The 14,931-nt window shown below is 44.4% G+C and overlaps 1 protein-coding gene across 7 annotated transcripts in view; it reads left to right on the forward strand.

Annotated features, from left to right (window-relative positions):
• The window catches only part of AATK (apoptosis associated tyrosine kinase), a 109,768-nt gene that overhangs the window by 20,043 nt on the left and 74,794 nt on the right, over positions 1 to 14,931 (forward strand). For 4 of the 7 annotated variants that reach the window (XR_003704543.2, XM_028714613.2, XM_028714639.2 and 1 more), the window contains exon 1: positions 384 to 1,500. The exons of 1 other annotated variant lie outside the window; for it this stretch is intronic. Coding sequence is in view for 3 of the 6 variants with exons in the window: in XM_028714613.2 (XP_028570446.2) it covers positions 1,413 to 1,500 (88 nt within the window). In the remaining 3 variants the exon portion in view is untranslated. Of the gene's footprint in view, positions 1 to 382; positions 1,501 to 14,931 lie in introns of those variants that run through there. 2 more of the 7 variants (XM_028714629.2, XM_077924081.1) reach the window with 2 other exon arrangements.

Here is a 14,931-nt window from a genome sequence, read left to right on the forward strand (position 1 = left end):
CCCAACTAGTGCAGGGGAAAATCTGCCCCCCCCCTTTTCCATTTGCCTCTGTCGGTCCCTATGGCCTTGCAACGAAATTCGTAGGAAACTCCGTTCTTTATATACATTTATTGATTAAACGTACCACGCTTTATGCTTTATATCTAAGATTGACCCGTTCTCCCCTTGCCTTAGCCAAGCAGCGCAGGTTGGCGTGTGAACCTGTTCCAAAGCGCAGAGAGCGCGCGGAGCCCGTGGCCGTAATTTGGCGGAGCTGCGCGTGTGAACGGGAAGGGCTGCTCCTGCCCGCCCGTGTGGATTGGGCAAATCTGTGAGCGCGCGCGCGCAGCCCTGCCGGCTCGAGCGAAGGGCGTGTAGTTTAGCAGTGTGTGCGCGCGTGCGTGTGAGCTCACCCGGGTCACACTTGGCTGCACGTGCGGCAGCGACGCCCCTTCTTCGCCCATTGCGCGCGCCAAGCCATGCCACCTGGGCGAGCGCTGCCCGGCGGCTCCCTCTTCTCCCTTCCCCCCCGCCTCGCTCCTTCCCCGCCGCTTGCTGCAGTGTTGGGGGGAGGGCAGATCTGGAGCAAGATGGCGTTGCTGTGGCTGCTGCTGCTTCTCCCAGGGTCAGCACTGGAACAGCTCCTTCCTTTGCATTCCCACTAGCACCGGCAGCTGCCCTGGTGTTCTGCAGCCGCTCTGCAGCCTCCTCTCCTGCCCTGGCGGTTATCGCTGCAGCCAGTGATCTCTTTCCCCCCACCTCCTCGGCGCTCCAGCTTTCTCTTGTTTTGGTGCAAAGCTTTTCCCCCTGTGTGGCAGCCGGAGAGGGGGGGTGGGGTGGAGAGTGCGCGACTACATCTCCTCTCACTCCTTTTGCAAGACACTCACTAGGCTGTACCCATTCTTTGGAGGACGGCACCGAGCCAGGTGCAATTTTATTTTGTTTTTTTTTGCAGGCAGCTTCTCTTAGCATCTGTTTGGGCTTGATTTTGCAACGCCGAACGCCGGGGCCGTTGCGATTAAAAACAGCAGCCTCAAATTATAAAGAAAAGAAATATATACCTATATCTAAGCAACTCACTTGCAACTGTGGCCGTTGCAACCCGAACCCCCTTCATCTTCCCATGGAGGATGTAATCGGCTAAAAAATACCTGAAGGCGACGCACTGGGATAATAACATGGAGGAAGAGGAGGAGCTGCAGCAGCATTGAATTCCCTGGCTGTGCTATCAAGAGGAAAGGAGATGGTGATTTTTTTAAATGTGGCACCGGCGCAACTTCTGGAGTTGCGAGAGCTTTCAGCCCCCTCCCCTCATCCCACCGCCTCACCTGCCTAGTGTCTGCCGCTTCTGTCATTTAATTTTTTGATCCACCCCCCCCCCTTTCTCTCTTCTCTGCACCCCCTACAACCCTCCCCCCCTTTTCTGCTTTGCCATGGGAATGGTGGCAAATCTCTTGGCTATTGTCATGTCGGCTTCATTTTTCAACCCCAGCTTTGCCTTCAGTTCGCACTTCGACCCCGGTAAGTTGGCTTTATTTCTGTAAAAAAAAAAAAAAAAGTAATGATTTCTCAATTTTCCTTTCCCTTCCCTCTCTATCTCTCTCTCTCCCCTCCCCCCCCCCCAAATCGCCTTTGATTTTCCTCTCCTTGCCTCCCACTTTAGCTACAGATTTCTTTCCCCTTGCAGGCAATTATCCTCTACCTGCCCCCCCCCCCGCACTTCTTGCGTTGTTTAACCCTTTGCTGAATCTGAGCCATTTTATTAGGCCGCTGGTGGTAAAGGTGGCAGTTAAATCAAGCAAGGAAACAAGACAACAGTACCCCAGTCCCCTGCTCCCACACACTCCTTTTGTCTTGGGTTGTGATTTTTAGATAGACTCCCCAGGAACAGATTCTTCCTGCAAAAGTTGCATCACCATTGATCAACTGTTCTGTTCCCCCTCCCCTTCCATCATTTTGGAAATTAGGGGTATGTGCAAAGAGTTCCTGGGCATTTCCCATATGATATAATTTGACATTTAAAGTGCAGCTCATACTAGTGTATGTGACATCTTCTGAGGGCATACCTTGCATGCAAACAAGGTATTTATGGTGGTGGCCCCTCTTTAAAACCTGACTTGTTTTGGGTGAGATGCTGTGAGTGATTGAGGTTTTGAATTTCGTGCCTGGAAGTTCCCTTTAATTGCAGAAGGGATGGAATTCTATGTGGCTTATAACCCTTGCAGGCCTTTTGCTCTGCATTCTTGTCAAGGTTGTATTGCGTAAAGTCGAGCAAAAGTGGGGTGAGGGAACCTTGTTGCCTTGCTGGGCCTTTCTCTGTGCTTGGGTGTCAGTCTTGAATTGAAACTTCCCTTTGCTAGAGGTGATTGATTTTTTGACCCTGTTCAGCCATCAACCTTTTTGGCTGGGTAATTGCTAGTCCTTGATTTGTGGATGAGCAGGAGCATGTTGACTCTGCAAAGTCAGAATTGTTGTATCCCAGAGGGACTTACATCTTCTGGTGACAGGTTTCACTGCTTTTCTCAGCCAGGAATCCTGAAAGGTAGAAACCTAATCTCTACATCGGCATCCCAATTTGCTCCTGAAGTGCTTTTACATCCATTGTCTTCCTGGTGCCTTTTGCATTTATCGTCTGAAATAGCTTCTGATTCTCATGGGTCCCTCTCCCCTCCACATGAAACTGCCACCTCATCTCTTTCCACTCATTTGTGTGCCCCTAGTCCTTATCTGCCACGCTGGTGGAAGATTGACTCAGTCGCCTATGAATGAAACATGAATTTGTTTTCAGTACCTCCGAATGTCACTTTTATGTTCTCCACTGGATTTCTCATGTGAAAACAAACTGCCGTGTTCTGCCCTGATAATACGATCTTGGCACAGCTTTCTGGATTCCACTGCAGTTGCTACCTGGCAGGCCTGGAATGATGTCTTGGGCTCTTTAATAGGTTGAGTTTTCTCAAAAGGCATCTGTCCGATGAAAAACATCCAGAGGGATAGAGGATAGCACAAACAAACCAAACTCTGCCCTCGCTGATAAATAAATGTATTCGGCCTTATACAGTCTTCAGCAAAAATTGGTAAAATGCTGTTCAGCCAAATTTCAGTTTGTGCATATAAGAACTTGCAACTCCGTCATGTAGGCATTAGGGAATCGTATGTTATATAAGTAGCTATTTTGCAGCTTTTGTGTTAAATCTCAAGTGCATGCCCCAAATAAAAATGGACCTGTTTCCTTAGTTATGCATGTTTCTGTTGCAGTGTGTGAGCTGACCTTTGCATTTCACCAATCTGGTCGCAGATGGAGGCTGATAAACAGAGAGGGATGCCATTACTTTGCTTTCATCTTCTAGGTGTTCATGTGGAAGGATTACCCAAATTTTCACAAAGGCTTTTGCAAGATCTCTTTCCTAAAAGCAGCACAGAAAGACGGTGTTGATCAGTGCAAATGAATGTATGCTTTGGGTGGTGGTGGGGAGAATCATATAATACCGAAATAAGTGTTAGCTTTTGTCACTCATGAAAAAAGGTAATGACATAGTTTGTAAATAGCACCCTGGAACCATCAGCTCAGTCTGTTTAGCCACTAAAATAGCAAACATGGCTAGAGAGTGTTAGGAAAAGAATAAGAAATAATACCAAAAGGATCAGAATGTCTTAATGTCAATCATTTTATGTATTATGTGTTTACTTCTTGAATGATGCGTGGTACTTTGGGTCCTTTTCTTTTAAAATACACAATGGACTTGGATATGGATGCTAGTTACAGATGTTACCTGGCACATATTCAGTATGTTGAAGGGTGTAAGAAAAATTCTCTCCCTCTTTTTGTAGGGTCTCTTCCATCTTAGAAGAGAGATAGTGAAGATAGAATAAGTATAATGTCGGTTGAAGAAAAGTGAATAGGGAACGTTTGTTTGATTTTACATAATGCTACAGCTAAAGAAAACTCAGAAGTAACACCAAAACATTAAATAAATCTTACTAAAATAGGTGTGTGTTAGAGTTGTGCAGCTCTCTCCCACTAGAAGTGGTAAATTGCCAGCTGATCCTCTGTGGCCACAATTTGGTGGACTGATCTTACACTGACTGTGCACCAATGTGCAGCTGACCTCCATGATCTGCAGTGTGTCCTGGGTTGCTTGCAACATCGGTTATGAACTCCTCTGCAGCTGTGCCATGGGATCTGCATCATATTGTTGATGCAACCAATCATTTCCCAACTTATGCATAGCTTTGTGAACAATGTTATCCCTGGGCCATCCCATAGTACGTGATTTTGATTTCATAGGCATATAGTGTAAGTGTATGGGACAGGATATTGGATAGCATGGACTTTCTCTCTTCTCAATGAAGTTTCGGATGGGGAAATAGATAGATGGGTTATGGTCATAGTCAGATTGACTAATGACTTCTTGTTGGTTGTTTTGTTTTTCCTGTGCCTCAATGTACATGAATTGGATCACTTGCTTGAGTCTTAAGGAGAGGTTTGCTCTCGGGTTGTAGCAAAGTGTGTTAAGGTTACATGAAGTGATCTGGGAACAAGGGAGACAGAGTTGCTTCGTATAAGAGCAAGGGGATTGGAATAGGTGGACTTTTATAGTTCGGTTCCTGTTCTCCTTCAGAGCTGTGGCTCTGTACTGATGAGCCTGTGGTCCTCCAGCTGTTGGAATCACAATGGCCATCAGCCCCATCCATTATGACTAGTGATCAGGGCCACAGGTTCCCCATTCCTGCTCTTTATATTGTGCACTGCTATATTATTGATCCGCTTATCGTTGATCATACAATGGGGGTGGCAATCAGCGAAGCCTTGCTGGTGCTTGCAGCTGTTTCTCTACAATTCCTCTCCACATTTTCCACTGATATTAGTTCTTATAAAAGGCTGAGTATGGAAGATAGTGGTTTGCCTAAGGCCACCTACTGGGTTCATAGCTGTGAAGAGATTTGATCAGGGGCCTTCCTGCCATATAGCTCACAGTCTTTGCCAGCTCTCAGACAGCAGAGGATTGTGAACTAATGAAACACAGCAATGCAGAAGGATATTTAGCAGAGAGTCAAGGAATTAATAATTGCTTAAGTTATTAACCAGTGGTAAGCAGCTGGAAATTGGATCCACACAATCACCCCCCCCAATGAGCGAGGTTTTGTTTTTACATTTGTCTCGTGGTTGAGATGCACATGGAAACCTGTCTTATGAATGCTTCAACACATGCGGTCAGCACACGTTTACCGGGCTTCAGAAAACAAGCTGGCCAATTCCAAAGCAGCCAGCAAATAGACTGCTTGATGCCGCATTCAAAAGATTGGTAAACATATGGTTCATTTGCAAGGTGACCGGTGGTGCATGGGTGTGGGAGGGAGGAGTAGGAAATTGATACGTGAATCTATTCCAGAAGTAGATGGCAAGGAATGGTGTACATGTACCCTTATCAGAGCAATAACTTCAAGTCAGCATTAGACTCCCATAGTGTATTAGCTCAGGCATAGGCAAACTTGGTCCTCCAGATGTTTTGGGACTACAGCTCCCATCATCCCTGGACCAGTGTTGAGTTGTAGTCCCAAAACATCTGGAGGGCCGAATTTTCCTATGCCTGTATTAGCTTGTACACTGGCCTATGTCTTTCAGTTGAAGCCAGTATTGGGGATTTGCTTTGCTGAGCACTGGTAGAGCTGCATGTCGTACTAGAGTTCCCACTGTCAGTCTTCGGAGCCCACTTGTCCTTCCTGTTTTGTTGTCACTCACAAATAATGTACCCTGAATAAGTGAGCAAATGCAGGAACACAAGCATTTGCTCACTTTGTTCTCTTTCATCCTTATGAACTAGGCCTGTGAGATTAAGGAAAGTGTATAGGTCAGGAGGAGGTGGGACCATTCAAGGAGGGGAGAGAATCTTGTCACCACAAAGACCTAGAGCAGGTGCTCATATCAGCCCTTGCAAATGCAGAGATAATTGTTGTTGGTACATTTATTTGGAGCAGGACAAAGGACCTGTGCTTGCTAATGGTATCCTGCGCCCCTCAACTGAGACAAGGGGTGGAAGCAGTGTGCTGAGCATGGGAATGATGAGCATGAAGGGACCTCAATGACAGCTTATAGGCATTTACCTAGTGTCCTTTGGGGAAGAAATGGTTCTGCTTGGAATGCTTCTGGCTTGTCTGGAGCTGATAAGACCCAAATGTTCAGTAGTGATACAGTAGGTGGAGCAAAGAGGAGAAACATTTTGCTGGCACTATGATTGCCTCCCCAGGATCCTGCCTGCCTTACTTCAATGATATTCCTCTTTATGAATGTGCTGGCCAATTTTCTGACCCACCAGGAGCCCAGAGACAGGGAGGGAGGGATGTGCATCTATGACATGGGTAGGAAACTTAGGGTTTGGGGTACAGATAATAATACTATAATAAATTTTATTTATACCCTGCCCTCCCCAGCAAAGACTAGGCTCAGGGCGGCTAACAACCAATAATATAAACAAGTTGATTAAAATACAACTTAAAAAACAAGATTAAAATACAACATTAAAACACTAAGATGCAGCCTCTTCACAGGAGGAGAAAGGAAAAAAGAAAGAGGGGGAGGGAATCAAATTGATTCTAAGCCAAAGGCCAGGTGGAACAACTCTGTCTTACAGGCCCTGCAGAAAGAAATCAGATCCCGCAGGGCCCTGGTCTGATGAGACAGAGTGTTCCACCAGGCCGGAGCCAGTGTTGAAAAGGCCCTGGCTCTGGTTGAGGCTAATTTAACTTCCTTAGGGCCAGGGACCTCTAGGGTGTTGCTATTTATGGATCTTAAGGTCCTCTGTGGGGCATACCAGGAGAGGCAGTCCCGTAGGTACAAGGGTCCTAGGCCGTGAAGGACTTTAAAGGTCAAAACCAGCACCTTAAATCTGACCCTGTACTCCACCGGGAGCCAGGTGCAGCCTCTCTGCTCCGCGGGACTCTTCACAGGCCACAGCTCCCCCCCCCCCAGGGCACTGAACCTGATCTGCACCCTTCTGAAGTACCGTATTTTGTCTCTTTCCCTGAATGCCTGGCACCCATAAAATGATGCAGTAACCACTCCCATTTTTTCACGCAAGAAAAAGTGGCTGGCTCTTGAGGCTTGTTTGTTGTGTTCCTCCTCCCTCCATTGCACCTTTTCTCCAAGGTACTCAAGATGCTCAGTCACTCATGATTGTGGGTGAGAAATGTTGGCTAGAGTGGCCGCCAAGAGCACAAAGGTGAAGCACCAGGTAGCTGTGGTTCAGATCTTGATGGTTCGTTGGGTGCCTGCTGAAAGGTCTCCTTAGACTTTTCATGTTCTGCTGCGGAAATTGTAATGATGGCTGCCATAGTCTGAAACCCTGGTCAGGCTCTCCTCAACAGATAATAGGGAGGGCAAGATGTATCCCAGTACAAGGGGGTGAGACAAATGAAAAAGGAATCCTATGGTGAGAGTGGCATTTTTTTTGCAACTTATATGTTAGCATTGTTATGTTTTGTTCTGTATAGCTGCCACAAATCAGTCAACATGAGAAGAAGAAGGCCACTAATTTTGGCAGGTAAAATGACTGGTATCATACCCTAAACCAGGCTTCCTCAACCTCGGCCATCCAATGTTTTGGGACTACAACTCCCATGATCCCTAGCTAGCAGGACCAGTGGTCAGGATTATGGGAATTGTAGTCTCAAAACATCTGGAGGGCTGAGGTTGAGGAAGCCTACTAAACTATAAGTGTTGTAAAAGGTTTTCCATCCAGCCTTTTGGGGTCTTGTGGAGGAATTATATGACTTCTCACACATATTCTTTTCTTAAGTCGTACTTTATAATAGGATTATGTTTCAGATTGTATGCATATGCATGTTAGGAGAGAGGTGTTGTTTTGCCTCCTGATGTGGAGTCCTCTCCTGAAGTGAAATGATACTTCCTTCCTTGGGCTCCATCTCTGCCTAGGGCTGGCATGCCAAGCAGTGAACTGTCCACCTGCTATTTTGCTGTGGTCAGATGTTGTCAGATGTTTCATGAAGTCACTGTGTCAGTAGAAACTTTTTGTTTTATTATACAGTGGTACCTCGGGTTACAGACGCTTCAGGTTACAGACTCCGCTAACCCAGAAATAGTGCCTCAGGTTAGGAACTTTGCTTCAGGATGAGAACAGAAATTGCGCGGCTGCGGCAGCTGGAGGCCCCATTAGCTAAAGTGGTGCTTCAGGTTAAGAACAGTTTCAGGTTAAGAACGGACCTCCAGAACAAATTAAGTTCTTAACCAGAGGTACCACTGTAGTGTCATTAATGGAAAAAAAAGTGAGGGCTGCTTGGCCTTAGCCCGTTAGTAGTGGGCAAACATGGATGAATCTGTCCATTTTAATTTCTCTCTCTTTCTCATTTTTTCTAGTCTTAAATTCGGTTCTCCATATTTCTGCAGCAATGTGCACTTATGAGAAAAAATAATCCTCCTGAAAATTCATAACCATTTTAGTGTGACTTCCTCCTAATAAACACATTTTTGTATGCACTTTTGACTAATATGCACATTTGGTATGGAGTTTTGATTAATGTACACATCTTTACAACAATTTCCCCTAATGTAATGCATCTGTGTATGTTACTTCCGCTAATTATATGCACCTGTATGCACTTTCCCATAATTATATGCATTTTTGTCCAGATTGTTTTGTTGGAGAACCGTGTTGCAAAGATTTGGAGCTGTGTGAATTTTTGAAGGATGCTGTTTTAGTTCATATATTTGTTCAAGGAGTGCAAACTAGGTAGTTTTGCATTAAAATGCAAATAAAACAAAATTGATTCTCCAAGTTTGCCTAGCTGAGGTAAATTTAGCAACATACCAGAGCTTCTCTTATTGGCCACCTGCTTATACCTGCAGGCACCTATGAGCAGTAGCTAGTGGTAAAGGATACCGATTGTGAACACCCATGACCCCTTCTTGCTTGCAAAGAGTACCCCTTCTGTGCTGAATCTAACACTGATGATGCTTGAAGAATGGGTCACTCCACTAGTTACTTGGCACAAATGCTGTTAAAAACTGAACTCTTAAAAAAAAAAAATGCTCTTACTATATTTTATTTCCATTAACTGTCCCTCATGTGAAAAGCTAAAAAGGCAACAGTAAATTTTTCGCATTTATAGAAATCCTTTCCTAGCATTATTAAAAAGTTAAAATGATCAATTGCACTTCTTTGAAAAGTTAATTTAATTGTTGCACAAAAACAGTTAATTTGTTTCTGTAATTATCAAAAGTATTAAACCTGTTGTCGATTAAAGTATTTTTGCTGTTACTGTTCTAATAACAACTAAGCAGCAACAACAATAAAAAGAAGATGGCTGGGCAATCCTAAAAATGCTTGACTGTTATATCACAATATTTGATCGCTCAGTTGGCCAAGTTTCTTTTGCCCAGCTTAGGCCATCTCTGTTTTCTTTTCATTCTCATGCAATCTGTCCTTTGTTAATAAAAAATAAATAAATCTCAGAGCATTCCCTGTTGGTTGATTTGTGCCTGGAGCACTCCGTGTGTATTCCTGAGCCCAAATGCCTTTTGCATTTCCATTGGAATTTGGCTATCTCCAGAAATGGCGATGACATTAGCATGGCTTAATTTGCGAGTGAGACTTGGTAATTCACATCTCAGACTCAGGAATGTGTGACAGTTTAGTAGCAGGCAGATCATTTTCATTGTCAGCAAACTGACGATAGTCTTGAAAGTGGATGGTGCAGAAGAATGAGTCCCAGGCGCTGGCTCTGAGCTGAGAATCTCCTGGTTCTGACTACTTGACTGGCAGGAGGTTTATGTAGTGCATAAAAATGGGATTCCTGATCATACCTTTGAACTATGTGAGGGGTGGCTGAAGATTTCTCAGTCAAAACCCAACTTTATTCTGCTTAAAAGGTAAAGGGAACCCTGACCATTAGGTCCAGTCGTGGCCGACTCTGGGGTTGCACCGCTCATCTCACTTTACTGGCCGAGGGAGCCGGCGTACAGCTTCCGGGTCATTTGGCCAACATGACTAAGCCGCTTCTGGCGAACCAGAGCAGTGCATGGAAACGCCGTTTACCTTCCTGCCAGAGCGGTACCTATTTATCTACTTGCACTTTGACGTGCTTTCGAACTGCTAGGTTGGCAGGAGCAGGGGACCGAGCAACAGGAGCTCACCCCGTCGTGGGGATTCGAACCACGACATTCTGATCGGCAAGTCCTAGGCTCTGTCGTTTAATTTTCAGCCATCTCTTGCACATAGCTTGTTCCCAGGGGCCTTGCTGGGATTAGCTGATAAGGGATTCCATGATGCATGATATGAAATAAAACACCTCTCCCAAAAGACGCTAAGCTGGGCCAAAGAGAGAAGAGTTGGGTTGTAGGAATGGTTTTGTACAGGCACTGAGTTGGCTTTGCTTATTGGAGTTCCTTTTGGTGTTTGTCTCCATCCATGGTTTCTGGGGTTGTTTTTTTTGCAGTAGTTCTTTAGACCTGAGTACTCAGCTTACATTTGTTTGGAACTTGTACTTGTTGAACCTTTGTGGAGCTGGGTGCCTGTTTTCCTGAAAGTTGAGATGTTTTCTGTCTAGCATCTCCACCATCCTAGGCTGTGTACTTTGTGTATGGTTACACCCCTTTGTGGAGAAGTTTATAGGTCACCTGCAAGGCCGAGTTATAAGATAACTAGGCGGGAACAGGTAGATGGAATGAGTTCCAAAAGGCCAGAAAGAAAGCAAACATGGTACTCCCCCACCCCCAAGGAAAAGCACTAAGAACAATACAGCAATTATAAATACTGTATGTACCTTGGTTTGAATGGCTGGTAGGTTTCTGGAAAAAATAATAAAACAATCAAATTGTGAAGACTCAGCTTGAAAACATGGAAAGGGGAGGGTAAAAGCTAATGTGGATCTACTAAGAACAAGTCTACAAACCCACATTTTGAAGGACAGGACTAGAATTCAAAACTTCCCCTCCCCCTGTTAGATATTTCCCCCCCAGGATTGCCACATTTTCTGACATTAGAGGTCGGTTTGAAATTTTTTGATAGAGAACTGCAGTCAAAAGAAATGGATTTTGCCCATATGTATTTTTCATTTGTTTATGGTTGTCTTGAGGACAGAGCCCAGATGTCAGGAGAGATATGGAGCTGCCACTGTTACTTTGGGGAGGGAACATTGCTCAACACAGAGGAGTTCTCAGGTTCAGTTCCTGGCATTTCCAGTTCAAAAGGATCACAGGTAGGCAGAACCGCCAACTTAGGACCCTGGCTAGAGTATGCAGAACTAGGGTAGAAGGATAAATTGTGTGACTCTGGTATAAGGGTCTTCCCCTTCCCCTTCCCCCTTAATGTTTTGTATTACCTGTCTTTGTAGGCTAATGGTTCCTTAAGACTCAGGAGGAAGGAGAAATTTGATTCATTTTGGCTGGGAACTGCAGCACAAGGGGCATTGCTAGCATGCTAGCCCTGTACTTGGTGCTTTGAGTTGTGAAAAACATTAGGGCTACCAAAGCACTTATTTCTCACCTCCTCATCAGTTGACACATGCGATGCAGAATTGAACCCCACCCTCCTGCCCATCAGCTGATGTCATGAGTAGTGTCAGCTGACTGAGGGGTGGGTGCTCTTTTGGAAAAATGGCCTTATGGGTCAAATTGGACCCCTCTGGCAGGCCAAGATTAGGCTGCATGTTTCCCACCCCTGGGGTGAATCATGAGGGGCTTTTGCTATAGTAGAACCATAAGCAACTGCCTGGCACTGACACCAGTTTACTTATTTCGTTTATATTCCATGGTGTAATTGACAGTGACATTCATAGGTTTAGCACATAGTCTGTATCCAAGCACTAGCCAAGCCTAGACCTGCCAAGCTTCAGCAAGGTTGCTGATCATGTGCCCCATGACTCGACTGAGAATTCCAGAATGTTGCTGATCCCTTTTGAAAGTAGGGCTCAAAGACAGCTGTTTGTCAGTGACTTAAAGACCTCTTGGGATCAGCCACACTCCAGAGTTTCTGATCAAGAGCTCAGCTCTGGAGTGTAGCTGATCCCAGATGAAAGCAGGGCTTGAAAACAGCACCAACCAAGTTGGTTGGCTGGAATCTTGCTTTGCAGTAAGTCTTGAACTCAAGCCATGCTGCAGAGCGAAAACGGTCCACCTGACAGCATGGGGATATAGGTGACTGATAGGTGGGCAGCCCCACCCACCTGTCAAAGTGACCCACTAGGGATGGAGGATCTTGGGATCTGGCCCACCAGCTAGATCCTGTCCCTCACCCTGCCTGCATCTATGCATACACTCAACAAGAGCTAGTATTTCTGTCCCCGTCTACATCAGGGAAACTGTCCCAAGCAAGGAGAAGAGCAGAATCGAATGCATTGATGGTGGCTGTTCTTGTTTGCTCACGGATCCAGCATCTTAAAGCTGAGAATCTGATTTGGCTTAGGGCTCTATAAATAACTTTCTTTGGTCATTGCTTCCTCGTTCCTCCTAGACCCTAGGGGGAGGCAGGAGTTGGAACATTAGGGCATCAATAAGGCATTGATTAAGTCAGGAAAGGTTTGGAGCAACGTGGCTGATAAGTGACAGGTAGCTGCTATTGCTACATCAACCGTTTACCTTAAATAGGTTATTTATAGGCAGGGCTTGGATATGGGCCAGAAATTGTTGGCAACCTTTGTGTGTGCTGTAGGACAGTATGTGCTCTTAATGCAGCAGTGTTTTTCTGTCTATAAAATTGTTGCAGGTTGGATGGATGGTTGTGGAGGGAAGCAGCAGAGAACGTTTCATGTCACTGTTATTGGCTTCTCTGCATATGGCACGGGGAAGAAACATATAGCCCAGAATTATTACTTCATCAGAAATGCAACCTTGTTTTAAAAGCACAGTGTGAGTGAGCTGCTTGTGAGCATTTTTTAGTGCCACGGGTACAAAGGCTGAAATATTGATTTAGTTGGAAGAATGTGAACCATGTGCTCTGAGTGTTTGGATGCAAAAATAAATTTTCTTATTGGAATATCGGTGGGAGGGAGTTTGAGGACTTCTGGTTTGAATCTGCCCAGCACAAGTGTGATAGAGAGGTGTTTGAATGCCCTTTTGTACTCCTTCACGTAAGGGAAAGAATGATGAGAGCATAGATTCCCCGCCCTGACATTTTCAATGTGTGGTTAGGGGCTGGAGTAGGAATTCTAAGCTGCATTAGTGATTGTGAATTGAGGGTGGTGCTTTGTTCTGTACAGCTTCAGAGACCGCATAGCAATGCCATGTTCACATGAATAATTGCTGCAGCTTAACAAACTCTTAATGTGTTTTGCCTTCAACCTATATGCATTTTCTTGAAATTAAGTCCCATTGATTTCAGTAGAGCTAACTTCCAAATCAATGTGCTTTGGCACATATGCACTTAGGCGCATAAATTGCCCACTTTTTTTGTTATCACTGAGACTGCATTCGTATGAAAAGATTTGCAGACTGCGTTAGGTATTCCAAAAGGGTTATTCAGAAAGATTACTTTGCAGAGTTCATGTGTTCATTATTCACAGGAACACATTTTCCACAAGGAGGACCATATTTGCAGAAGTCGTGTTTGTCAGCTGACTCCAGAGTGTAGCTCTGTTCTACTTTTCAGAGAGGGAGATCCCTCTTTTCTTTTTGGTGAAACACAGGAGTGGAGCAGGTTTGGTTCTGGTAACATCATTTATGTAAACCACACTGTTCAGGAAATGAGGTACTACCATGAGTCTACTACTGGCATGATTTGTGCAAAACAGCCCAGATCAGTTATAGAATTGTTGCTTGGCAGAAGGCTCTTATTTATACCTTGATGATTTGACGGATATCATAAACATGCAGTAGGCAGAGTTTATCTGAGCTGGCCAATCCCAGGTCCTGTTATGTCTCAGAGCCATTTAGGAGCTACTTGGTGAGCACGAGATCCCTTCTTACCAAGGATCTTGGGCAGACGGAGTCTCTTGAATTCCAAGGCAAAGCACAATGAAATTTAGAGCAAAAACATTTAATTCAAAAGAAACAAGCAGAATAGAAAACCAAATGAAATAAGAATGCAGAAAAGCAATTTCTACTATTCTTGAGCTAATCGCTATTCCACAGAGGAGGCAAAACAATTTGGAGCATGTTTACTTTAATTTACAGTGTCAGAAAAATCAGTTTTCTGTGTAGGAACACAAAACCCCTGACACATATCCAGCGAGAGCAGTCCCAAGGATGTTCATCTTTTATATTACCACTGAGAGAGCCCATTGTAATCCACAGAAGTAATTGCCAAGCCTTTTGATGTGGAAATAATATTTCCCATTTCCCTTATTCTATCTGCATTCTTTCCTAACAACACTTGAGTTAGATGCAAGGCCATATTCCATCCAAAGTTAAGGACTGTTAACGCCTATTGATTTCAATAACAGTGTTCAGCACAGACATGAGTTTCTCCCACTGAAACAAACAGGATCTAAAAGTGCTTGACCTTGGCTTGGTTATGTGGCAAGTGTTAACCAAAGCCATTCTTGCTGGATCTCCATATCAGTATTGACTGTTGAGAGTTATGTGATGTCTGTCTGGATCTTATTTGTTTTCTTGGTGAAATATTTTTGAGTTACACTTCTGTTGTTATTGTGCTTCACTTTCAACTGAAAAAAGGAAAAAAGACTCATAAATTGTAAATCACAGAGTGGTGTGACCACATTTGTCTGGTACCGCAAAGATGAAAAAAGAATCTTGTGCTCTCATTTTTAGTGTGTTTTTAGATCTTTGGCGCCAGTTTCCCCTGTGCTGGGTTTCGGCTGTTTTTATTCTGATTTTATTATGGTTCTCATGGTTTTATGTCGGTTATATTGCTATTTTTAAATATATGTATCATATTATTTGATTGTCTTTTTGCATTTTATTGATCCATAACTTCCGAAGCCACCCAGGGAACTTTGTTGATACATAAATAATATTTATTGTGGAGTAAGCTTTTGTGG

Source organism: Podarcis muralis, chromosome 2 (genome assembly GCF_964188315.1).
Source record: "Podarcis muralis chromosome 2, rPodMur119.hap1.1, whole genome shotgun sequence".
Lineage (NCBI taxonomy): Eukaryota > Metazoa > Chordata > Lepidosauria > Squamata > Lacertidae > Podarcis > Podarcis muralis.